Raw genomic sequence first — 24,903 nt, 5'->3', positions numbered from 1 at the left:
GTCCCAGGCATTCTGTACTACAGACACACACACACTGGGAGGTAGGACTCCAGCATGGTGGTCACCCCCAACAGTCCCAGTCTCTCCAGTACCAACCCTAGTGAACTCAGCAGACATCAAGGGGCTCAGACAGGGACTAGTACTCCTGGCACAAATAGTAACAACAACCCACATACAGCTTCTATACAAAATACTAAAACCCTTAAACCCTTTGGATACATGTCTGCTGGGCCTCTGCTAATATGTCTGAGTGAGAGTGGGGGGTGTCAATAATAGAGGGTTATATTAAAAAAAAAAAAGTCAAACTAATAGTTCTGTCTGTGGTCACATACTATATTTGGACAAAACAAGAAAAATAATAATTTTTTGCAACCAAATGTTAACAAAAGGAGATCATAATTTATTAAGTACTTGCATCCTGAGACCCAAGTAGAACTCAAAAATGTAATTTTTCAGTTAATATGTATATATAAATCAAGAAAATTGTCTTAGATTTTTCCATCCTTTTTTATAACTCTGGGCTGAGATGATTAGTTGATTAGTTAATTTTCTGTCACACCAGTCAGTGTGACAGAAAATTAACCAGGAACTATTTGATGATTAACTGTCATCATTTCAGTAATTTTTCAAGCATTTCAAAACATTTTCTGATATGAGGTTGTGCTCTAGGCTACTCACAAATCACAATACAGCCCAGTGGCCAGAGAAAAATGTTGGCATTGCCCGTTATTGCCCGTTAAACATGGATAGGTTACATTTGTACATTTCATGCGTATCATATCAACAGCTCTAGAGTAAGGTAGTTCTGATTGCATGTATATGAACTAATTTTGTCATCGGATGGTGGATAGCGTGAAACAAGGCAAGACAGATGTTTCATAGCAAGACGTCACAGCATTTTCAGCAGTGATTTAAGTGACGAAACTGCATATTTGAAACATAATCAAGTTGTTTATGTGTCCAAAGATAATAACCACCAGGCATATCCCAATCTGATCTCAAAGATTGGTATCAAGGCCAATCAAGGCATTTTTAAAAATGATCGTTATTGGCTTTATTGAGCAATATTGAGCACGACGCGATCCTTTGTTTGACCTCAGCTGTCACACAGGGGATTTTACTGATGAAGGTTTCATGCACAGCATTGCAGCTAGATAATGGTTTTTATTCTTAATGCTTTGCAGAGCTATTTAATTTTCATGCACTGGATTGATTTTAATAACTTTAAAGTAGATGACTTGAAGTGTGTATTGTGCAGCTGTATTATTGGATTGGGACTACTAGGTATCTGTAGATGCTCAATATTAAATGACTTGGATGGGGGTTTACAAAAAACAACAACTTGATCAGCACATCCCTAACAACCACACTTTCACCCCAGCATTGTTAGAATGTAAATAAATGTTAAGTTTCAACATGTCTTTATGAAATATCTGTATGATCTACATGTAAAACATACAAATGTTACATATCTGTAGTTTACAGAAACATACAATGCCAACATTTATTCTGACAATGCGGTTTCACAATGACAATGCTGACATGCTGGTGTTAAGCTTATATTATGCTGTTAGTTTGTCTGGCTTTTGGTAATTAACAAGAGTACTGGACACATTGAAAGTTGGACAAGGGATCATCAAAGTCAGGATTAATCATCTGGGGACCGTGAATATCTGCACAGAATTTCATGGCACTCCATCCAAAAGTTGTTGAGATATTTCAGTCTGGGCCAAAGAGATCCGGAGAGCCACACTGCTAACACGGCTAAAGATATAAAATACTCTCTTGTTCCAGCTTCCACAGTGAGGATTTTCTGCTTCTCTCTGTCACATATGATTGCGAAATTGATCTCTTTGAATTTTGGTCAAATAAAACAAGCATTGAATGCATGCTACTGTACAAAACAAGGATGCTACAATGAGTTCATAAACAGGATGTAAGAGATAGTTTACGCGACATAAACAGACACTCACAGACAAACAAGTGACCAGACTCTCTCCACACCCCAGACGTCCAAACAAATCTGCGTGCACTCGGTGACACACGGCCAAGCAATGAAATTGTGACTCATTGATTGAACAGTCATCATCGTTGCTGGTGATAGTGAGATCGCTGACACATGCCTGATGCATGTGCTCTGGTGTGTAATCAGTGTTTAACTTGGTGCAGAGGTTGAAAACATCATTAGGAAGAAACAGTTTGTGGTGTTGAGGCGAGCAAATGGGGAAGTAAGTTCAGTTCTAAGGCTGTCACACTTTTCACCTCATTAGAGAGTGAAATTAAACGTTATTTTTTATTTTTTCTGGTGTTCAGGTCTAAATGTCACTGAGGTCAAAGCCAGCTCATCCTGTGTGTTCATCAGAGCCCAGCAGGCATGTCTGAAAGACTCTGCAGCCCTGTGAGTCTGTCTCTGGCCTTCAATTTCCTGCTATGTTAAATCCTGGACTGAACAGTTATCTTGATTTCAGCGTGGGTGGGATGGACAGCGCTTCAATAACTTTTGCGTTATTGATATTAGCATGTAATGTCAGAGTAATACCACCAGTATGCAAACATACTCATTCAAAGCTTTTTTCATGAATGTTTGAGCACTGCAGTGATCTAAAGCCTTTTGCCCCATGTGAAATAGTGCCGCCAGTTTACCAGCTCCATATGAAAGTTTTGTGATTGCCAAGCCAATGTCAAAAAAGCTGCAAGAGATTGTCGGCATCCAAATGAAAACATTTTCTTGGTGAAGAACACCAGATTTTAACAATACTTGTGTTGTGGCCGACTGAGGCAGTCCAGTAAAAGCTGGCATATCCTTGGCAGCAAGCTGGCTGTTGTCCTGGCCTGTCAGAATGAAATGTTGCCCTTATGTCAGCTCTCGGTAAACTGTACTATCTCTGACTGTGATGGACGGGCCCTCTCGTGGTCTCTGGAGATCTTAACTCATGCCGAGATACACCGAGGCTGAGATCAGCCTCTGGACTGCTTTAAGGTCCTGGAAGCATCCACTGGCTTGCAGCTGCCAGGTTTCAGTAGATGGTGAGGTGGATCAGAGATTTTTAGGTTTTCTTTTTGCCTTGTTGCAGCTCCTTTACATCAGAAAAAGATGAAATACAACAATGTCAAATTCTCTATCAGGGGTAAAAATCCTGCATTTAAACTTATAATGCAGCAAAAATACAGAAGCATTATATGATAAATGTATTTATGATTTTGAGTGAGAAAAAGAAAAATGGATATAATAATAGTATATTATAATATTTTAGCAATACTGATGCGTAAATGCATATTAAACTTAATTTCCCTGTTGTAGCTGATATAGTTGGAGTTATTTTAACTATTTTATACAGCCTACTGTTATACCCCTTTCCAACCAAAATTAGTTTGCACACAGGTTTTTTAAAAAACAAGTAAATCTGTTAAAAAAGGCTGTAGGCTCCGTTCCCGTGGCCCAGAGAGCAGGGCTCTGCACAGGCTCTGCAGCAGACGAGTGTGTGTGTGTGTGTGTGTGTGTGTGTGTGTTTGTGTTTGTGTGTGTGTGTGTGTGTGTGTGTGTGTGTGTGTGTGTGTGTGTGTGTGAGTGAATTGTTTTGGTGTGTCTGCTCGATGTCACAGACAGGCCAGAGAACAGGTAAACAGTAGACAGCAGCATGAGCAAAGATCTGTGAAAAACTTGGCGGTGTTTACTTGTCTTTATACTGTATATTTCTTAGTCATTCAGTCTGTCTTTCACTCAGTGCTGGCTAATTTGGATTGATGTTTGAGCGCTGCTTAGGAGGAGACGTACAGTAATTAGTGGCAGCCTGTCATTGCATCTCACTGGTTAAGGAGCTGAAATTACCGCATTCACCCAGGTGCTGTGTTCCCATCAATGCCGATTGGAGCTGGGGGCGATAAATATCCATGACTACTACAGAGTCAATTGACCCGGTTGTGCATACGAATTGTACACATTCCCATTGCATTAAAAAGCCAGATGTTAGCTTTTTTTTGTGCAGTGAGAATGAGACTTTAGGTAGCCCAGTGGTTCCCAAAGGTCACAAGATAAATCTAAAGAATTGCAAGATGATTGAAAGTGTAAAATAGAAGAACAAATACATTTCTGACTCACTCATATTAAGTTTTTGGAATATCCTCTGATCTTTGCTCCTCAAAGATGATTTGGATGAAACCATCTGAAATGATCAAAACAGAAATCTTTCTATGGTGCAATTGTCAACATATAGACATCTGAAATGTTACAAGGGATCCCTTGAAAGCCAAACCAAAAAGGTTGGTGATCACTTGAAACAATTTATTATAATACAGAGTTTTTGTGGCCCATATTGATATTTGGGGACAGTTCATCCTGAAATCAAAAATAGGCCATATATATTTTTCCTCTTACCTCTAAAATACATTTGATAAACCTAACAGCAGTGTTTTTTCCAGAAATCATGACGTGGTTAATCAACATAATCCACAGACCTTGTTGTGAGCAGTTTCATGTGGGAAGTATTTTCTTTCTACCAAACTTCATATGCCAACTGTATCGCTGCACAAAATAAGGCGGGCATACTGCTAGCTCACCCAGCACCACTGAGCTAACTAACGTTACAGCTCAGCTGAGGAGAATGTCAACAATGTTTATATGTTGCATTGTCTCAAGCACGTGCACGCTTCCTTCTGCGCTGTGATACAGTTGGATGGTTCAGTTTGATAGAAAGAAAATACGTCCTAAACGAAACTGCTCGCAACAAGGTCTGTGGATTATCTCCTGAGTAACCAGGAGATGACTTCTGGAGAGAGACATTGCTGTTGAGTTTTTCTAAAGAATATTTTTTGTTTGAGCTACACAAACCGAGTGCCATCTAGTTCTGTTATATTCGAGAGAAGGACAACATCTCTCTAAAAAACTTGGCAACTCACACCAAAACAATCTAGACTGATAAATCTCACTACAAGTATGAGGAAAAATATGTTGTTTTTGGGCTGTGAACTGTCCCTTTAAAATAAAAAATCATATCACAATATATTTACCAAGATATCAAATAACTGTAGTGGAGTCAAACGTATATTATTACCCTCTAAAATATTGTAAAGTTGAAAGATAAAGCAGTATAAAATAAAAATTGTACTTATGTACATTTACTGTTTGAAATTAGCCCTTTAGCCACCCTTGTAATTTCTGCATAAGACATCTAAGCCCAACCTCCCACTCTTCCCTCCTGAGTCTCCTGATGCACGTTTGACCTTCCTCACCAACCCTGTTCCTCATACACAAATGTTGCAATGCCTGGACATCTCACCATGTGCTTCTAATCCAACTCCAAGGTCCTCCTTGGTGGTCTTCTGTTTCTCCATTCTACCACACTAACCTCTCTCACTCAGAGTCCTATGGCATCCTGCCCTCTTCACTTAACCCCCATCATCGTCCCAAACCTCATCTGTTCATCTAACTCTACTCTAATTGCATATGAAATAAATGAATCTCTTTCTTCTTTCACCCAGATAGATCATTGCTAATCAATGATCTCTGTCATTTTCAATAAGTTAAAAACAAATGATAATAATAACAATGATAATGTTCCATGCAGTATTCAGGTCAGTATTCAGACATCAATACTGAATTGACAGCTGTCATTAAACCTGTTATTAACTGGTAGGTAACATCAGCCCTGTGATACTAGCAGTTGACTTTGACGCTGTGTGTACGAATGGCTCCGTCCCAGGCACAATGCTCTTGTCCTGCGGCAGTAGTCTCATGAAAAGCAGAGCGAGAGAGGGACTGAGCGAATCAGTACACTGTGTGTAGCTCTACAATGAAATTAGATTTTACCCATTTTAGAATTTTTCTAATTTACAATAAAGTTGTGGAGACTGGACAAAATTGCAAGGTTACACAGAATTCAGAGAGATTGGCAGAATTTGTGTTAATTTCTGCTAAGATGTAGTCTTACACTGGATTTTGTGTTGGGCTGTCTCTTGGCCAGGCCAGTGACTGTAAAATGTTAAGAGCTTGATCTAGCTTATTTACAGTGAGTTGTCTTTTTCACGTTATAGCATCTCCATGTAGTCAGATTGAGCATCAAGAGCAGTCTACACATTTCAAGAGAGCCCAAATGACAGACAGGGACAGAGTTTACATGGCGTTGCATGAGCAACAAATTAAAGGTCTTGTAAATCCCGCAGACTGCCTTATCAGCCTGCTCTCTGGGGGATTTGAAACAGACGCTCACTCGCTCATGCAGTGTGTATGTATGCGTGCATTTGTGCCCTGTAGCAGACTGTTAGCAGGGGAAACACATGTCCACATTAAGCAGTTTCACTGATCAAGCTGATATGACTGGAGATGAAAGAACAGAGCGGGACCCACCCACCACCACCCCCAGTGCTGCTGCTGCGAGCTGTCAGCAACAATACTCACTTAGTCCACTCATGTTTTCATTAAAACTGTATGTCAATTTAACACTGCTGCCTACACGGGAGAATGAAACACAAAGGAGAGATGATCAGAGAAGATATCATTGATTTGGACTTGGGTGTTTGTAAAGCACAAGATGTGATTTCAGTTTTCAACAGAAGGAATTTCACAAGGTTTTTGTAAACGTCTCCAGAATGAGAACAATGAGCAGGAAAGAAAGGGAAGGAGGAGAGCAGAGGAGTGACTGATTGCAGGGCATCAGACCAAATGGGAACCAGAGACTGTGAGATGTCAGAACTACCACAGATTTATACTTTACCTGCTCCCCTGAGATCTGCCACACATACACCCGCTCCGAGCAGAACAAAAGAGGGGGGAGAGATATGAAAAAGTATGGGCACCAAGTCATAGGTCAAACGGTGCGAGAGGATTAGTTAAAGGGGCCTACAAAGATGAGTGAGAGATGGAGGACCAGAGAGCGAGAGGGCTGGGTCTGAAGAGAGAACGGCAACATCAGCTGGGTCTTATTTAGATCAACCTTTTGTACTCTGAAAGGAGCCCTGTGCACCCGCCGGTACATCTGCCCTCCGCATGTTGGACTGCATTGGGTGGGCTGCCCTTTTCTGTCTCAGCCCTCTCCTCACACTGACCTATATCTTTGGTCAGACTGTGAACACTGAAATTGAACTGTGGATTAACCCGGAAGCTAATGTTGCTCTGGTCCCTCGTCAAAAAGCCTGTGGGATTTTTCCATTGGATTTTTGATCATTGAATATTAAAATAAGCTCTTTGGTCAACAAACGTTTATGATACTTTTACATTTTGTTCAGGAAGATAATCTTCACAAATGAGCACCACTTTCAGAATTTTAAAACCTAAATGCAATGGCCAGAAGCAAAAAGCTACTGCTAAGCTAAAACAAACTACACTACGGCGGTCTCATCGCCACCGCTGCAAGGCTGTAAAGACTGGCAGTCGTGCTTAGGAAATTACGTTGCTTTGGTGTAGTGCAACCTATTTTGCCCATTCAGAAGAAGATCTACAGCATCCTTGATGCATTTGCTTAAGCACACAGGTTAATGGGACTGGCTCTGAACAGCAGGATCACACAAGCTCTCCATCAGCCGCAGCCTCACGGCACTGCTTCCCCTTCAGTAATACACATTGACAACACTGGTCTGTAAAACGTGGATCCTACCTTGGCAGCTTTCTCTCCTCCAGAGCTGATATTGACAAAGAAATACATCATCGAATCAGCTGTGCTAGTGGGGCTTTTACAGAACTCAGGAGGAAAGTGTTTGAGAAGCGGGTCATACAAATTTGAACCAAACTCATTCACGAGGTTGTTCTGCAGACACCTGGGCTACCTGTAGTAGACACATCAGAGGAGTACTACCAGAGGAGAAGTCTATAATTGGATACGAACATCAGGCTTCACAAAGCATCTTTTACAGCTGGTGAAACAACAATAATAATAATGATTTAATAATGATAAACTTGATTTATGAAGTGCTTTTTCTAAACAGTTATAAATTAGAATAGAATAGAATAGAAATACTTTATTAATCCTGTGAGGGAAATTGTTTCATTACATCAACAAATAAGATTGCTTTTAAGGTTGATTCCAGATTTAAAACAATGCAGGATTTAGGCAAATTAATCAGGCAGTTTCAAGAAATACAAAGACATAGCAACCCCAACAATCAAATACCACCAATGAAGCAGATAAGCAAAGCTAGCAGCTAAGTCCCCAAAGGATTGCACTAAGGTATATAAAACCAGCCAAATAGCATAATACAAAAATAAAATAATACAATACCCAATGACAGCATTAGATAATAACAATAATTATAGTAAATAAGACATGTTTAAAATTAACAGTGTGCTAAAATTAATAAAAAGCTTTTTTGATCTGATAAGTTTTAAGAAGTGATTTAAAAGATATCACTGATTCTGCAAAATGTTAGGACATTTTCTCACAATGTGTATATAAAACTCAATGCATTTAATTTCCTGGGCTTTACCCAACAGCTCCTTTATCATATTGTGGTGGACAACATTAGGAGTCAGGATCCACATCATACAATAAAGCCATGTGTCCTGGCTTACTATATTCAAGACATTCCAGTGCTGGTATGCCATTTCCTTGAGCCACTGGCTGGTGGTCAATTTACCACCACCCAAATAGAGGCTTTGTCTGATGGACGAGGTTGTCCCACCACTGACAGTATGAGAGACTGCTGCATGAAACTACTGAGTGTAACTGAGATACACATGACAGCTAACCGACTGTGGAGCTGCTAACTGCTACTTTGACTGGAGACTGATCTGAATTAGGGCCCCTCCACGGACCTCAGACCCTAATCCAAACCTAACTCCTTTGTAAATCACAACCGGCCAGGTGATTTCTGAATCCTGACATTTGTGTCTTTTCACTGGCCAACCTAGCCTATCTCTCGCTCTTTCTCCTGATCTCTCACTCCCCTGTTCGCTCTCAGCCCACAATGAGTTAACTCGCGAGTTGAGAGAAGAGATGCGAGTGTGCCTCACCTGTGCAGAGTTAAGTCTGAGCAGCTGATACATCTCTAAGTTCAGCCTCGAGGCCTCACAGACAAGGTCTCTCCTAAACACAGCTGTAAAATCTTTATGGATATGTCAACCAAACTTTAACATCAAACCAGCTCACAGGCTGCATCAGCTGACCATAGATCAGCTGTTAAGAAATTACCGGCTTATTATTGTTGGATAATATTCTGCAGATATCTGACGGGAGTGAGCACACAGAATTATCACCTATGGGAAGTCATGAACAAAATGGCGTGCAAGCAGTGTAACATGACATGAGCAGGTGTGTGTGTGTGTGTGTGTGTGTGTGTACGTACATATGGCGGTCAGTCACTGGTGGTACCAGCTAAAAGACCTAACTGGCTTTATCTAAAAGTGCTTAGATGGTATTAAAAGGTCACATGGACCTCCAGACTGTGTGTAGGTATGACTGTTGGAGGAGAAGCATATCCAGATGTGTGCTAGTATGCATGCGTGCGGAGGCCTAATGGCCCACAGTGACTTTCTCTGATTGCACAACACACACAACACAGCAAAAGAACACATGAAAGCTCTGTCAAAGAAACTCCCCAGGCCCCCTAACAGGAAGACCCCATTACAGCGTGTGCATCGATAAAAACGGTCCCCCCATCTGCCCTGTGGCTCCCGATAGCCATCTCCTCCCCTCAGTGGGTTCTTACTCAGCCTGCGCAGGTCCGACTGTATAACTGCCCCCCAGAGAAACAACATAATGGAGTTAAGGACTCCATTCATGCTCCAGATAATACAAATTTACCCTTACTTAATCCCAGATTCCCCATATTGCTGGTGGGCACACACATATTAGCATGATGGGTTTTAAATGTGGTCAGTAATGGTAAAATAGTAGCACGCTTTATGTGCATGTGTTTGTGTGTCAGAGGTTGATTTAATCATTTTATATGGTCACACTGAAGAACGACAGGCAGGGGAGTTTGGTTTGCATGCAAGATAGTATATGCTTTTATTCATTTACTCATATTCCCATAGTCTTGATTGTTTTTATATATTTGCAAAGCACTTCAGTCAAAATGTGTTGTTTTTAATAAGCTCCATTAATAATCTTGACTTGAATTGTTTCTAAAATAAGTTAAACAATACAGACCATGATTTGTTTCTGCAAATTCTACTCATGCAGTCATTAACTCCAACACATATGATGCAAAATTTGTCAATGAATAACTGTATATGGGGCGTCTGGTGGCTCGGTGGATGGAGTGGGCGCCCCATGTATGGGGGCGGTGTCCTTGCCTCGATGGCTGTGGGTTTGGTCCCAGCTTGCGGCCCTTTGCTGCATATTGTCCCCTCTCTCTCTCCCCCTTTTACACTACCACTCTGTCCTGTCCAGTAAAGGCTATAATGCCCCCCAAAAAATCATCTTTAATATAAGAGAGATTAGATGTGATATAACTTTTCTCATCCAACATTAAAAAGGATTTTATTGTACTTGAGGTTCCCAGTATAAATAGTGGGCCTAAATCTTGCCATTTACATGTAGTACATAGTCTTGATACTACATATACAGTACATATGAAATACATGCAGAACAAAGGGAAGTTAAAAATACTCATGAAAGCTGCATGACTGAAAGTGCAGGGCTGTTACTGTGTTACAAATTACAAGCTCTGAAAACATCTGTGTACTGTATGTTACAATTCTACTATTTTACTATTTTAAAAAATAGAAAGTATGAATGAAGGAAATGGAGGAAAAAGGCCAAATTAAACCGTATGTCAAACAGCATTTTAACGAACATACGTACTCAAGCTTACCTGAAGGCACAGAAGATATAATGTTTTACAAGACACCAAATCAAAACACAAATTACACATTAGACTGGGAGGGCGTCCCCACGTTTGACAATGAACTTGTCGCCTACAGCAGGGATACTCAACATGCTTTGCTTGGGGGCCACTTTTACAAAATAACAGAGGGTTATTGGCCAGTTGCAGCAGACCCATACATGCTTCTAGGATTGAAGGACATTTCTAGAATTTTAAAAGACATTTCTAGGATTTTAGGGTTCTTTCTAGGATTTTAGGAGATTTCTGGGGGATTTAGGATATTTCTAGGATTTCAGGACATTTGGATATCAGGACATTTGGAGCTTAGCAAGGACCTCTGTCAGGGGGTGATGAGGATCCTCCACTGGTACTGTTCTTTTGATGAACAAGCTCTATTTTGATGCTGTTTTATGCACTGTGGCACCTTATGTATTTGAAAAGTACAAAAACATTTCCCAGTGTGAATCACATAATTATTACTGTGATTTGGGGGGCCACCCTGCACCCTGTCAGGGCCAGACTTGGCCCGTGGGTTATAAGTTGAGTATCACTGGCCTACGGTCTGTTGTTAAAAGTGCAACCATGTTCATCCAGAAAACTATAAAGGAGATTAGAGGTATTGTCCATGGTAGCTTTAGCACTGATGTGTGAGCAGTGACATCATTAATGCTCCCTCTGTGTCCTAGAAAAAAACATCAATCACATAGTTTTTAATAGCAGTCACATTAACACTTTCAGGAGAGCGTGACTGAAATGTGCGGTCTTTGTGCATCCGCCACATAAGGATGCAATACTATGATGTCTTGTTACCCTGGGAGTTAAACTGGGAGCGTGTTTTTTTTTCCCTTTGCAGTTGGAGGGATCTCATCATGACATTATAATGTAGATGAATGGCCCTGACCTGGCAGACTCTGCTCCATCACTGCTAATGGAAGAGAAAAGTCATATTTCACTGCTTGTGCAACTGCTGGCAAATCAGTGTGAATTACAAGGCCATGCACTAAGACAGGCTTTGTTTTTTTTAATTGATCAGTCTAAATGCAATGTCCACAAGACAGTTATGGATACAATATGTCATACGTGTTGGTAGAGTGATAACTTTTCATCTGTCTCTCTTGACCCTATTGTTTCAGTGGCTCTAATCAGCCACAGGATCAGCCTTGATCCCCACTTGACCTGAAAACCTCGATAAATCAAACTCCTTTGGACTGAACACTCATTGGTAGAGTATAGCAATTATTTTTTCTCGGGGAGGGGGGACTGGAAAAGGTTACACCTGCTGTTAAAGTACGCAAAAAAAGGGCATTATGCTACAGTATATAGTACATGTGGGTTTAGCTGAATACTTTGCTTCTAAATACATTGCCATGGTATTCGATGTCAAAATCATTTTTTGAATGCTCTTTTTTCAATAAACTGGTGAAGGAAACTAAAAGGAGATGGCAACTGTGAGACACTGATGAGGCTAGTGTCCCCAGCAAAATCACTGACCCTCACTTAAAGCAAAAAACTATAGCGAAGCGCTGGCCTTGCATCTAGTAAAGGCCAACTCACAGTACATCCACATGTCTGCAAGGGTCTGCCTTAGTCTGTGCAAATGTCATCATCCACCCAAGTTCACAATTGTTGTCCATGTGCAACCCATTTTTTTGTGACCGTACAGACTGTCGGAATAGCAAGCACACAGTGTGCATGTTCCAGTTGCTTGTTCCAAACTCCAGTCCAGTCCAAAACACTGCTGTCACATCAGCCACATTTGCCTTACCAAGGTGAAGTTAATTTTAAGTTGGGTGTTTGATAGACATTCGCTTCAGGCCCAGCAGCATCATTTAGTTTCAACTTTATTCTGTAGTTGAACAGTAAGCCCACCTCCCGGCCCTCCTGTTTGCTTTCCGTTAGGTGACACGGACTGTCAATTGTGCTATGAATAGAACCAAGTCTGCAGGACTGCAGCTGTGCACAGATGTTTAATGCAAAAGGTATGTCCAAGCCACGATGCAACCTGATCTGCGGCGTGCGAGTTATTAGTAACTACAAGAAACCTTTCGTGCAATAGTCCACCTTCTCTTCCCTCTCCTTATCAGAAAGAAAACAGAAAAATCTAAGAAGAGATAAGTTGTATATGAAGTAGAAATAAATATATGTGAAATATGTGCAGATAAGTGCACAAGAAATATAAGAAATATGTACTAATCCATGCATCATACTACAAGTGTGCAAAACAGAAATACTACAGTAGAATATGTTGGAATTACATAAGAGAGTGTTGTGCAGTTGAATTATTTTATTGTGCAGTTTTGCAGTTGAAACAGTATTGCAATCATTACATGGTGGCGTAATTCAGATGTTTAATGTAAGCTGTTGCTTTAGGTTTTGGTTTGATTTTCCTCAGTTCAAATCTAACATTTAATTTTTGAATGCAGTCCGATTAAAAGAGCCTTAACGAGGTACGACCATCCTATAGTTTATCTGTCTGTCTAATCTCCTAAATGCTGAGTGTGGGAACCACTTAGAAGAAAGCCTCTGCCTTCACACTGAGTTTACATAGTGAAGTCTGAGACTGTTGTCAGTGTCTTTCACTATAAACAACAAACAGCCCAGGGAGTAAAACGAGCTACAGTTAAAGTGCTCGATGCACTCGCCCCTACATGCATGGACAACGTTATGTGCAGTGGTCCCTCTCACTGTGAGGGATAAACACCCCGTCGTGTGGCCCGATCTGTTTACGAGTTAGCCTCTGGCCGGCCAAGGTCGTGGAGGTTGTGCATGTGTGTATGAGAGCGTTAGGGAATGTGTGATGGAGGGATTACAGGCGAGCTGGCCGCCGTTTTAATGAGGAAAAAACAAACACAAACACAGGCAGAATGTTAGACAAGCTTCAGTGTTTACCGTTTGTGGTGGGGAAATAAGTTTGTCTTCAAAGTAGCCTTCTGTCTGCTCGTACATGGAAGATAGATAGATAGATAGATAGATAGATAGATAGATAGATAGATAGATCGATCTTTGTCATAGATTAAATGGAAAATCTATCAGTTTATCACCTTCTCTCTCCTTCTCTCTTTCTCTCAGCCAGTACATTGTGTTGATAGCCTCTGTGATGGGATTGACATTCTCGGTTTGTTCCGCTGTGTGATCCTGCTGGTGGTCGGTCCATCTTTATCCTCGTGGGAAAAGTCTCCACCCAAATCCACGTCCATCCATCCATCCTTCCATCTATCTGTAAAACATTGTTTCCTTTGTTCTGATCGTTTATCTCCTCTTCTTCGATCTGGATCATTTCTCTTTTTCTGTTCACCTGTCATACTCCACCTTTTCCCCGAATGACGCATGTTGGACCCGACCGCTGGCAAGGTGCAACGCCCTTCTGGCGAACATTGAACAGTCCATGAGCCCTGGGATACATGCTTCTGAACTTACCCACTGGGATGTTTCACAAGAGGCCAGCTGGGAAGTCAGAGGGAGCCAAGAGGAAGGTGAAGGGGGTTGAAGAAGAGGGTAGATGGGAGAAGCAGAGGAGAAAGAGATGATATGGGTAACACATGGAGGAGGATTTAAGAAGTGGAGGTTCTGGTTTGTGTGTGAGTAAGAGGGAAAATGTTAGAGAGTTATGGAGAGAAATGGTGGGAAGACTCGAAAAAGGAGGGCTGCACACAGACGGTCTTTGCTTGCGTTTGTTCTAGAAAATGTATAACGGCAGAAGCGCTGGCACAATCAGATCAGATTTTCACTACACCAAAAGATTTCACAATAACGGCATTAAAATAATTTCTATTGAAAAGTTGAAATAAGATTGGACTAGATAGACTTTATTGTCCACCTCAGTTTAAATTTGTCTTTGGCTCTTCTCAAACACAGTAGAGGTCCATACAAACAAAAAAATATAGTGCTGTTAGTCAAATTCATCTTTAACTTTGATTATTGTGTGTTTTGCCTCATTTTTGGCAAACGACTTAAAGTCAAAATCTGAGTGGAGGTAGGTGGAAGTGTGCAAGAAGACCAATTACACTTAATCGACTATAAAAGGCACCCAGAAGGTGTTGGGAGAGGGAGACAAAGTGAGAACTGAAGGACAGAAATAATTAAAGAGGCACAGATTTATGTACATGACAGTATTGTATGTATATTATTAACACAATATCAATATTCATTTCCAAATATCCCTGTTATTGTCAATACCTATGTATCACAACCACCCTAAATAGCAGTAAAAAGTATTTTTAAGTTCAAGTTCATTTAGCCATTTTTGTTAAAATCTCAGAAGGGTTCCAGCAGATCCTTAAAAAGTCTTAAAAAGCATTGAAATTATTCATCTGAAAATAAGTATTAAAATGTCTTAAACTGATCTTTCAAAAGTCTTTAAAATGCTTAGACATGGAAAGTAGGATTTCATTGATCTTTTTGCATTGTATAATCCCAAAATAACTGGTAACTTGTTCTTAAGAATTTACCCTAATGTCCCTAACCCTAATGCAATTAACGTAACACAGATCAGGATAGCAAATGTAACAAATACCAGGTATTTCCCAGTTCTGTTTTACCTTTGTTTCCTTTCATGAGACAAAAAAAAAAAAAACATGTTTTATGTTACAGTAAATATTTGGGCAAAATTGTCCCAGCCATAAGTACTTTATGTTGCCTCATGTTCATTTTTTTTGTTTGTTTGTTTGAAAATTTGTCTTAAATTTTATTCCAAGTGACCCTTAAAGGGTCTTAAGAAGTCTTTCATCTAATTTGCCTTGAGCTGGAACCGTGACTCAAGAGATGTCATTTAAATTTTTCATTTGAAATGCAGTACAATTGTGAAATATAAGCACTTTGTGGCAGTTGCGCAGTCAGTTGCATTGTTTTTAAGTGTCTGCAAATTTTTATCATTGTTCAAACAAAAAGCTAAAGAATTTTTAAAAAGCGTAACATAGTAAGTTTCTCAAAAAAAAAACCCCAAACATTGATAAACTTTTATATTGATTTTAATTGACCTCTTTTGCCATCAACAAACAAACAAAAAAGTCAAAAGTCATATATTTTTTATGCCTATGTCCATATAAAAAAATATCAGGCGTTGCAAATTGTTTCATTAGCAGCAGCAATAAAACATTGTGGAGAACCAGCCTTATATCCTCATTTATTCACTCCTCATGAATATATTTTTCCCTTTTCTTTTTCTCCGTTTTTGACTACAGCTGAGTGCATGTGTGTGCAGTACATTTAGGAGTAACTGTTTGCTACAAGCATAACATGTTGCAAATCTGTTTATGAACGTTTCAAAAATCTCATATTACAAAATAACTGAAATTGGGTTATGTCACCCAGCCAGTGGTCTGACTACATTGCACCGTTTATGTACTGTACCTGGCCAAGTTATGTTATGTATATATTGCTGAGAAGACAGGGACCCCTACTGAAAACTTCTGTTCTTACAGTAAATAATGAAAAAACAATCAAAAAACAGTCGGCAGCAGGTTTCAGTGCATATTTATACAGAGTCTGTGGCAGTCAAAGTATGATCTAGAGCATCCAGATCCTGATTCTGATTATTTCTCTGTTGTGAAATTATATAGGCTCATGTCTAAAATACAGGTTCAAATATACATAACTGACCATCACACAATTACTGGTTCCTCATAGAGTGCCCATTGAAATGCAGTTTCTTTGTTGTCACTGTCTTTGTGCATGTTTATTCATATGAGGGACTGCAGCTGATTCACTCAGTATAGAGAACTGCATGTTATTCACATTTAAGGTTGTTTATCGCTGCAGCTTTCTTCCTCTTTACCAGCTTTCTTCCTCTTTACCTGGTTGTTCTTGGTGGAGTCTCTACAAAGAGACTTTCTTTTATGTAAGATGAACATGGTGACAAAGATGGTTACTGAGAAGGCCTTGATACCTGAAAGATGTTTCGCTGCTTTTCTGTTTTATTATATAGTCTGCTTTGTTTTCAATTCTATTCAGATAGCTTTATTAGAATTAACGTGATAATAACATAACATAACATAAAATGTTATTGCCGAACGAGTTCAGAAAAAAAAACAAAAAAATCATATTACGCATACATTCATTCATTACATATACACATAATATCTATTTCTCTCTATGTATCTATATCTATATATCTATCTATCTCATCTGTCTCTGCCTACTCTCTCTCTGTGTCTCTCTGTCTACACTGTAAATATATACATTTCAACAAAGAAACAGTTAACAACAATATATTCATTTGAAATTAGTAATAAAGTAAGTAAAGTAAAAAGTAAAGTCAGAGTAATAAATAAAAAGGGCTGAGTGTGCACTGTGAACTCCAGCTGTTACGTGTTGTTGTGTTGTTGTCTTTGTGACATGCATTGCCACATCTTGCTGCCTCTGTAGCACTGACACTGTTTTCTCTCCGAGTAAATGATGCATTTTAATCTGGTCAGAGAGTGTATCAAAATCTTGGAGATTACAAGTCATTTTTGTAAAGGACTTTGTTTTAGTATCTTCATACGTGCTACATTGTAGAAGGAAATGTTGCTCTCTCTATTTTAGTATCACAATGTTTCTGCCAACTCTTAAAAGTATATTATACAGGATTGTGGGTTACTGTTTGCAAACATGCTCACAAGTGAAAATAAAAGCCAATCCCGGACTCACTCTTGTTTGCTGTCTTGCCTCACTATATTTGTGTTTTTTTGGGGCTCTGTGTCTTAGATACCTGCTGCTTAAAGTCTGTTACCTGGTCACTACGTTTTTATAATGCTCCAACCTCACCTGAGTGCTATGGGGCCACACACGCCCCAAACACAGAAAATAAGAACATACAGGCAGAGGACAGAGTCTCTGCAGATGATGATTGAGAAGGATTATTTCTGTATGAGTCTATACCTTGTTTTTGAGGAAAATACTGCATAGTATAACTTAGCCTGACCAATGCTGTATTTTTAAGTAATGCAATACCTTCTGTGTAGGCTGTTGTTTAAGAGTGGCAAAGACCAATTGATTTAGGGGAAAACTGCTGTTTATCCAGGAGTGAAATACTTTAATGTTTCGAAACAAATAATGTGGTATCATATCAGTGCATGGACTTGTTGACTTGCTGATAACCATCCAGCATTTTAGGCAGTATTGGATTCGTATACTGGTATTGGTATTGTAACATTACATACTTCTTTTTCTGATCATTTAGCGAGCTGTGACCATAAAAATCATCAGACCTGCGAAAGCTTTTCTCTTTAAGCAGCAGATTGCTTTAGGAGTCACAACAGCAACTTTAGATCATGGTTAAATACTGCCACCTCCTGACATAATGGGAACACATGACCTATAATAGACCACCTGAGCAATTCTAATTTTAATAGCACTGCCATTACAGGGAGTGGCAGCCTGCAAAAAAAATCCTGTCACAGCTTTCACAGCAGTTAGTCTGTGGAAAAGAGCCTTTCAAAAAACATCATTATCAGTGAACTCATTATTAATTTTTTCCTGATGAGATTTTCTTTGTGGTAGTTTTCATTCTATGGCAGAGTAGTGATTCCTTGTAAGGATACACACAGTGCTTAATAAACCTTCTCATGAACTCTTACACATGTGAAGCCTTCCATGAAATTCACCTCTGTATAGACAAACATGCACGGTTCCTACTATCTCATTAATGCAGCTAGTTTATTACCTCGTCTCATGCCCATCAAGGGTCAAACAAGCCCCATGTAAGAGGACGGATTGCGTCTCAGATGACCCTCCGCTCTGTCACACACACACACGCACACACACACACACACACACACACACACGCACACACACACGCACACACACACACGTTGGTCTTCCTCTGATAGACCTAATGGTCTCTAGTGTGCAAAAGATAGAGCCCTAAGTCATACTGACAGGGCAGATTAACACACAGGCCTTAAACATGAGTGGAACAAGTCAAAGGTCAATACACAGAAGTGACGTAAACTGTGTTTGTTTGTGCGTGTGTCAATTTTTTTGCGAGTGTAAGCTTTAGGTACAAAATCATTTTCTAAACCCAGTGTTACAATCCTGCATATTAAATACCGCACAGTTTGTGGTACACTAAATTCAAAAAGCCTTCACCACGGCATATTTCACAAAGTATCAATTTAAAAAAACAACCAACCATCTTTTTAAATATCCACCAATATAGGCCAGTGGTTCCCAACCTTTTTCATTAAGGTGCCCCTGTTCTTTCAATGAAAAAACAAAGTCATATTCTGAATGGATATATTTTTATTTTATCTGAAGTGCATAACAACAACAACAACAACAGTGCAGAACAGCTGATTAACTGTACAATTAACCCAAATAGTGAATGCAATATCTGCAGGAAGTTTGCGTACAACGAGCCATTTGGATGACATTATCATATCTTTAGGATTTCTTTTTTAATACCATTCTTTGTCTGTACTGTGTGATTTTGTTTTTGTTGTTTTAACTATCATACATGCTTGATAAGCTTCATTTAAATGTTTGACAATGTTGACAAATGTTTTCTTCTCCGTGAGGCTTGGTCAGTATTCTATCAGCTCACTGATTTTTTTGACTGCATACTTTTATAAAGGAGGATGAGACTATTTAACAGAGGGTGAAGACTGTAAATTTAGTTTGTGTTCAGGTCTTCACCGACCTTATCTTGTCAGACTTTTATTAAAATTATATTTTCTATGACATTCTAAACTTTAAAAATAACAGTTTCATATAGGTTATTTTTTTAGTTCCAAAAAATGAATTAAGGAAATGTAGTTTCACTGTTTTTTTATTGTTATTATTATTTTTTAAAGTTTTTTTAAACCCCTAAAAATGAAGAGGGCTGTGTAACCCCCTGTGAAGATTTGGCATCCCCTAGTGCAGGTCAGGACCCCCAGGTTGGGAACCAGTGACACAGACTGCATTGAATGTGGTGGAAGATCATTTAACATGCAAACAAACCACTAAACACATGTATATTCCATTCACATTGCATTTTCAAAAACACACTGGATATTTTTTTATGTACTAGACTGTATAGACTTTAGGCAGAAATTTGCTAATGTGTGCCCAAAACAAAACATTATGTAGGGCAGAAGTCTACGTCACTGATGAGTAAAGACAAATAACTGTGTTGTGTTTTAGAGGAGGATTATAAGAAAATTGTCAAAAAACAACAACAAACAAACATGACAAAATAAAACCCAAACAAAAACAAACAATAAAAAACACAATAAACATACACATAGTGACAATGGCAACCTTTAATAAAACACATTGTGCTCCCTCTTTTGGCTGTTGAACCAATAATAATTAATTATCTATAACATTTTTAGTCTCCTACTTGGACCACCTTTTTAGGTAATTTTCTTGTTTTTTATTTGTTCATGTTTGTTTGTTTGTTTTTGTTACTAATTCCTTGCTGTTTTTAGGGGCATGCCTTGTTAAGTTGCTCGTTGCCTTTCCCCCGTGTTTTAGAAAGAAATCAAACCAATATGTCAATTTTCTCAGCTAGGGTTAGACGTGAAATACATGACAGGTACCCTCCCGTACAGTAGGTGGCGGTATTGCTTGCAGACCTGGCTGGTTTCGCATACGTCATTACACAGGAAGAAGAAGAGCGGATAAAAGAGGAGGGAGAAGAAGTGCCTCGGTTTGTTTATATTTTGACCATCTGACTGTTTATTAGGTTTTGGTTGATGGAGTAGCTAATATTTAATGTTAGACTTGTGTATGAGGTAAGGTACAACCCTTACTTAAGTATAGCACTTGACTTCGTTAACGTTAAAGCTCAGTATGTATGATATTCAGTAGCTTTGGGTTGCCGCCGTGATGCTAGCTAACGTTGTATGTAGCTAGCTAACGTACAAGATGTGTTTTATAAGGCTAGCATAAGGTAACTTTACTTAAATGCACTTTGTAAAATAATATTGTAGTCTACGTGTCCCTTTCAAAGGTCGACTGAAAAGGTTGACTTTACTTTCTCTGTGTTGTTGAATGATTTGTATGAAATGTTAACTAGCGTTAGCTTAATAATGTAACAATAACGCTGAACTTCGATTAATAGCCTGGGCTAATATTTTGTTAAATCATTGAACTTATCAGTCTTATATTTGGGACAGGAGTCTGTAGGGGTCGGGTTCTTAATTCCTTTCACGTAAAACTGTTGCTCAGGAAAGATGGGAAATACAATCAAATCATTTAATCGTCATTAAAAAGCATGAAAAGAAAGTGATAAGCAACAAAATAAGAAATAACCAAGATCTGTAAAGAGAACAAGAAAATTACCTGAGAATTTGCCAAACAAACAAAACTAACAATCCCCCGAAAACGAGAAAGTACAACAGAAAAAAAAACACAAAGCGAGAAATTACCTGAAAAAAAGCTTTAAAAAATATATACTGATTCTGTAAAATAATTTTAATTCTGATAATTATAACTTTAGTTCACTGGACATTTTTCTTTAGCTTCTTTAAAAATAGCCCTCTTTTTTGCGTCTCCTTTCTTTACTATGTTGGTATTTCTGTCCTCTTCGGTGCACATGGTTTCATTAAAATGAACTGAATGATCTGATTGTTGAAAATCTTACAAAGTTAACGATGTATGGAAACATACCCATACTGACAAAAGTTTAAACATTTATACAGATTTGCATGCATGAGTTAAGCAGCTAAGTAATATCATCTCCAGCATTTAGCTAACAACTGATATAATGCATCCAAAGAACCAGACCAGGCCTCTAATTGAGACAGGCCTTTATTTACACCAGGCTAGCAAAAGGGACTCAGAGTTTAAGTAGGACTAGGCTTAAATTTGAAGTTTTATGGTATGTTATAATATGGTTGTAACTAAACTCTGAGTGGTAATTATGATGCTAAAATACTTATTAAGCTGAGCTACTTTCGCATTTGACGTTTGAATACTGATTGTAAATCTCTCAATATTAGTCCAATCAAAGGTCCAGCTTCAAAGGAGGCGTTTCCTGATCAAGTTCTTTTGCCTCCTGATCCATTATTTGATATTGAGTATCTGCTAATACGTTCCAAGCTGATACTTATATTTACTTGGATTATACAGCTGCACAATGCACACTCAAAGTACTTTAAAGCTATTAAAAGCAATCAAGTGTATATGCTTGACGTTTTAATGCTGTAATGCAGGAAAAATGTCTGCCTCCAAATGTTTTCTAATGTTTTTTTTTTTTCCATTTTTTACAAATAACAAAGTAAACAAAAAAATATTCTTATATGTCTCCTATCACAATTCCAGTTAGTGCAGCATTTCTTTTTTCAACAAAATAATGAAATAAACTAACCAAAATGTGTCTCCACTGCTAATGTAACATGTTTCATTGCATAGTATATTACCAGAAATTTGGAAAAAGTTGGGAAAAACAGAATAACATGAGTACTGCCGACTAAATATGAAACACTTAGTAAATGCACAGTATTAGTATTCATCAAATTCTTCAAGTTTCTCTTTTAAAGCTTATCAGATTCCAGGTGTGGGGTAGGATGTCATTTCTTCAGGCTGCTGACTCATTGTAGGTGCCCCAGCTTTTCTCCAGAAGCTGTGAATGAGGTTTTTTTTTTGTTTGTTTGTTTTACCTGTGTTTATCCCAAAAGAGATAACATGTTATTTAATTTAGTCCCAAACACTAAAGAGGGTTATATGGTACCTAAGGAAACACTCCTTGGATGTGATAATGCATCCAAATTGATGCCAGACAGAAAATATAATCATCTCTTATTTAGGCCTCTGTCTTAATTTTTTTATGAATGCAGGGATGGATTCCGACAGTGGTGATCATGATGGCATTGATGTCACCTCCTGGGTGTCAGTGTGTCCCAGAGGCCTCTGGAAAGTCCAGCTAAAGCGAACACACAATGGGAGTCAACAGACTAATTCTGGAGATGAAGCATGTGCGATGCTTTTATATTGCTGTCTTCCGAAATACAAGTTATTCATATTGAGTACATATTTCTATAATAAAATGCATTAAGTGTGTAATAACATTAGGTCAAATAGTGTCTGTTTGTCTTTTCCAGCATGTTCATCCAGTTACTGTCCAAGGTTGGGTTCACTGTGCCGAGTCCGAGTGCGGCTGAAAGCCGACATGGACGAAGCAGACCGTTTAGTATCTGAGCTGTCAGTCCAACCTGACCAGTCAGTCACTGATGTCACAGAGGCCACAGCCTTCTCAAGGTGTCAGGACTCTGTGCTGCAGGTCCCACTGGATGACTGGACAACACTGAGGCTAGGCGAGGGGCAGTGTGATATCACAGAAACATGTGTGGAGAAGATGAGAGCAGGAGACAAATGTGAGGTAAAAAAAACTGACCAAATCCATAATTAGGATCATAATCAGGGTTCCCATGCATTCTTTAGATACTTTAACAACATGTTTTAATTGTTTTCCTTCTAGAAATGTTTACATTTTCTGTGTGTGTGTGTGTGCGCGCGCGCGCGCACATGCGTTTTATGTTGAAGTCAACATTTTGGCAGATATATTTTTTTGTTCTTCATGTTTGGTTATTGTAAAATTAATCTTAAATTTTACTTTGAATAGCATTTAAAAGTCTTTGATCTAATTCACCTTAAGCTGTTGTGACTGGTTTTCAGTTTTGCACATGTGAAGAGTGTATGATATTTGCAATATCCTGACACGCACACACACACACACACACACACACACACACACACACACACACACACATACATATGTACAGACAGACAGATAGAGAATATAAAACATTTACCAGAGAACACCAAAGGTTGTTGTGTTGTTGTGTTGAAAAGAAGGCTTAGTAAGAGTGTGTACAGCATATTATTTTTTACTATTTATTTTACTATTGAAATTTAAATTAATTTCCCTTCTGGGACTAATAAAGTATTCTGAATCTGAACATGAAAATGTGGATGGTTCAAATCTCAATTATTTCCCAATTTTTCTGTGCTACCTGACATGAAAGCCATAAATGGTGAATATGGATTGCAGGCTTACGAGTAGCATATAGTTTCCTTTGGTCATTATTTATTCAAGCAGATGAACAAAGACAGCCAGTCTAATCACTGTGTTTTGCTTCTCAGATACAGATTTCTCCAGTGGGGCCAGATGTCTCTGTTCTCCATCCTGCTGAGGAAAACCTGCCCATATGTGCCACAGTTGAACTCAAAGCTTTCACACCAGGCGAGGAATCCTGGGAGGTGTGTCCTTGTGAAAAGTGGCAGCGGGTAAAGTCACACAAAGAGAGGGGTGGAGTGAGATTCAGAGGTGGGGATGTTTGGGGAGCTGCAGACAGCTACAGCCGAGCCCTCAAACTTCTCATCACTCTCCATTACCATGTGAGAGAGGTGGAGCAAAAAGGACAAGAGCCAGAAGCAGATGAGCAGAGAGACACAAGCACTGCTGATAAAACCCAGCACCTTCCTTCAGCTGCTGAATACAGAACAATCAAAGCAGAGCTCCACTCCAATCTGTCCTTGTGCCAGCTCAAACTCAACCAACCAGAGCGGGCTAAGGCCAGTGCAACTAAAGCTTCTCAGCTGGAACCAGGTGGGGCTAAAGCCTGGTACCGGCTAGGCCAAGCCTGCCAGATGTTAAATGAGCTGGAGGAGGCCCGGCAGGCATTTAGGAAACTGCTGGAGCTACAGCCAGAATCACCTGCCGCTTTGAAGGCCCTTAAAGATGTAGCAAATAGAGAGAAAGAGAGAAATGCACAGTTGGGAATTCGACTCAGCAAAATGTTCAGCTGAATAGATTGAATATTGGCAATTTATTATCAGATATTATCTGTACAACTGTATGTTTCTCCTATCATTCAGCCACTGAGCTCAAAGGTAAAGCCTTGAATGCATGCTATTCTTCCAACTTTATGCTGCTTGTGTGTGAGATGCCTGAATGTAACTTCAAAGTAAGAACCATGTGTTAAAACTTATTTTGGAGTAAATTGTGCACTTATACAGGAGTCAAGACAAGTCCAACTTTATTTACTGAAAAAACACATTTAAAACAACTGGAGTTGACCAAAACACTTAAAAGTCATAAAATACAAAACAGATAAATACAGAAGCAATAGGAATAGATGAGAGAAGAAACATTATAGAGCAAATTGCATTGCAACAAAGGATGAGGCACAGCACAAGATTAAATCAATTTAAGTTTTCATACTCGAATCATCAAACAGT

At 39.1% G+C, this 24,903-nt stretch overlaps 1 protein-coding gene and 1 long non-coding RNA gene across 4 annotated transcripts in view; both read left to right on the top strand.

Annotated features, from left to right (window-relative positions):
• Positions 1-15,897, top strand: part of LOC148188723 (uncharacterized) — a 59,625-nt gene extending 43,728 nt beyond the window's left edge. Inside the window, exon 4 of the long non-coding RNA XR_015777500.1 lies at positions 13,828-15,897. This is a non-coding gene — a long non-coding RNA (uncharacterized LOC148188723). The remainder of the gene's footprint in view (positions 1-13,827) is intronic.
• Positions 15,898-20,277: 4,380 nt separating this feature from the next.
• fkbpl (FKBP prolyl isomerase like) lies at positions 20,278-24,683 on the top strand. 3 transcript variants are annotated; one of them, XM_042492406.2, is made up of 4 exons: positions 20,278-20,368; positions 22,500-22,637; positions 22,764-23,041; positions 23,806-24,683. In XM_042492406.2, the coding sequence occupies exons 2-4, from the start codon at positions 22,502-22,504 to the stop codon at positions 24,469-24,471; spliced, it is 1,080 nt and encodes a 359-aa protein (XP_042348340.2). In that variant the 5' UTR covers positions 20,278-20,368; positions 22,500-22,501; the 3' UTR covers positions 24,472-24,683. The 3 variants fall into 3 exon arrangements, with proteins under 3 accessions (XP_042348340.2, XP_042348338.2, XP_087938272.1); XM_042492404.2 differs by having other exon boundaries at positions 20,317-20,453; XM_088082146.1 differs by lacking the exon at positions 20,278-20,368 and adding an exon at positions 20,460-20,611.
• The last annotated feature ends 220 nt before the right edge of the window (positions 24,684-24,903 follow it).

Source organism: Plectropomus leopardus, chromosome 9 (assembly GCF_026936395.1).
Source record: "Plectropomus leopardus strain MGB_pleo_1.0 chromosome 9, ASM2693639v1, whole genome shotgun sequence".
NCBI lineage: Eukaryota > Metazoa > Chordata > Actinopteri > Perciformes > Serranidae > Plectropomus > Plectropomus leopardus.
Note: the sequence above shows the minus strand (reverse complement) of the source record. Positions and strands in the feature narration are given on the sequence as shown.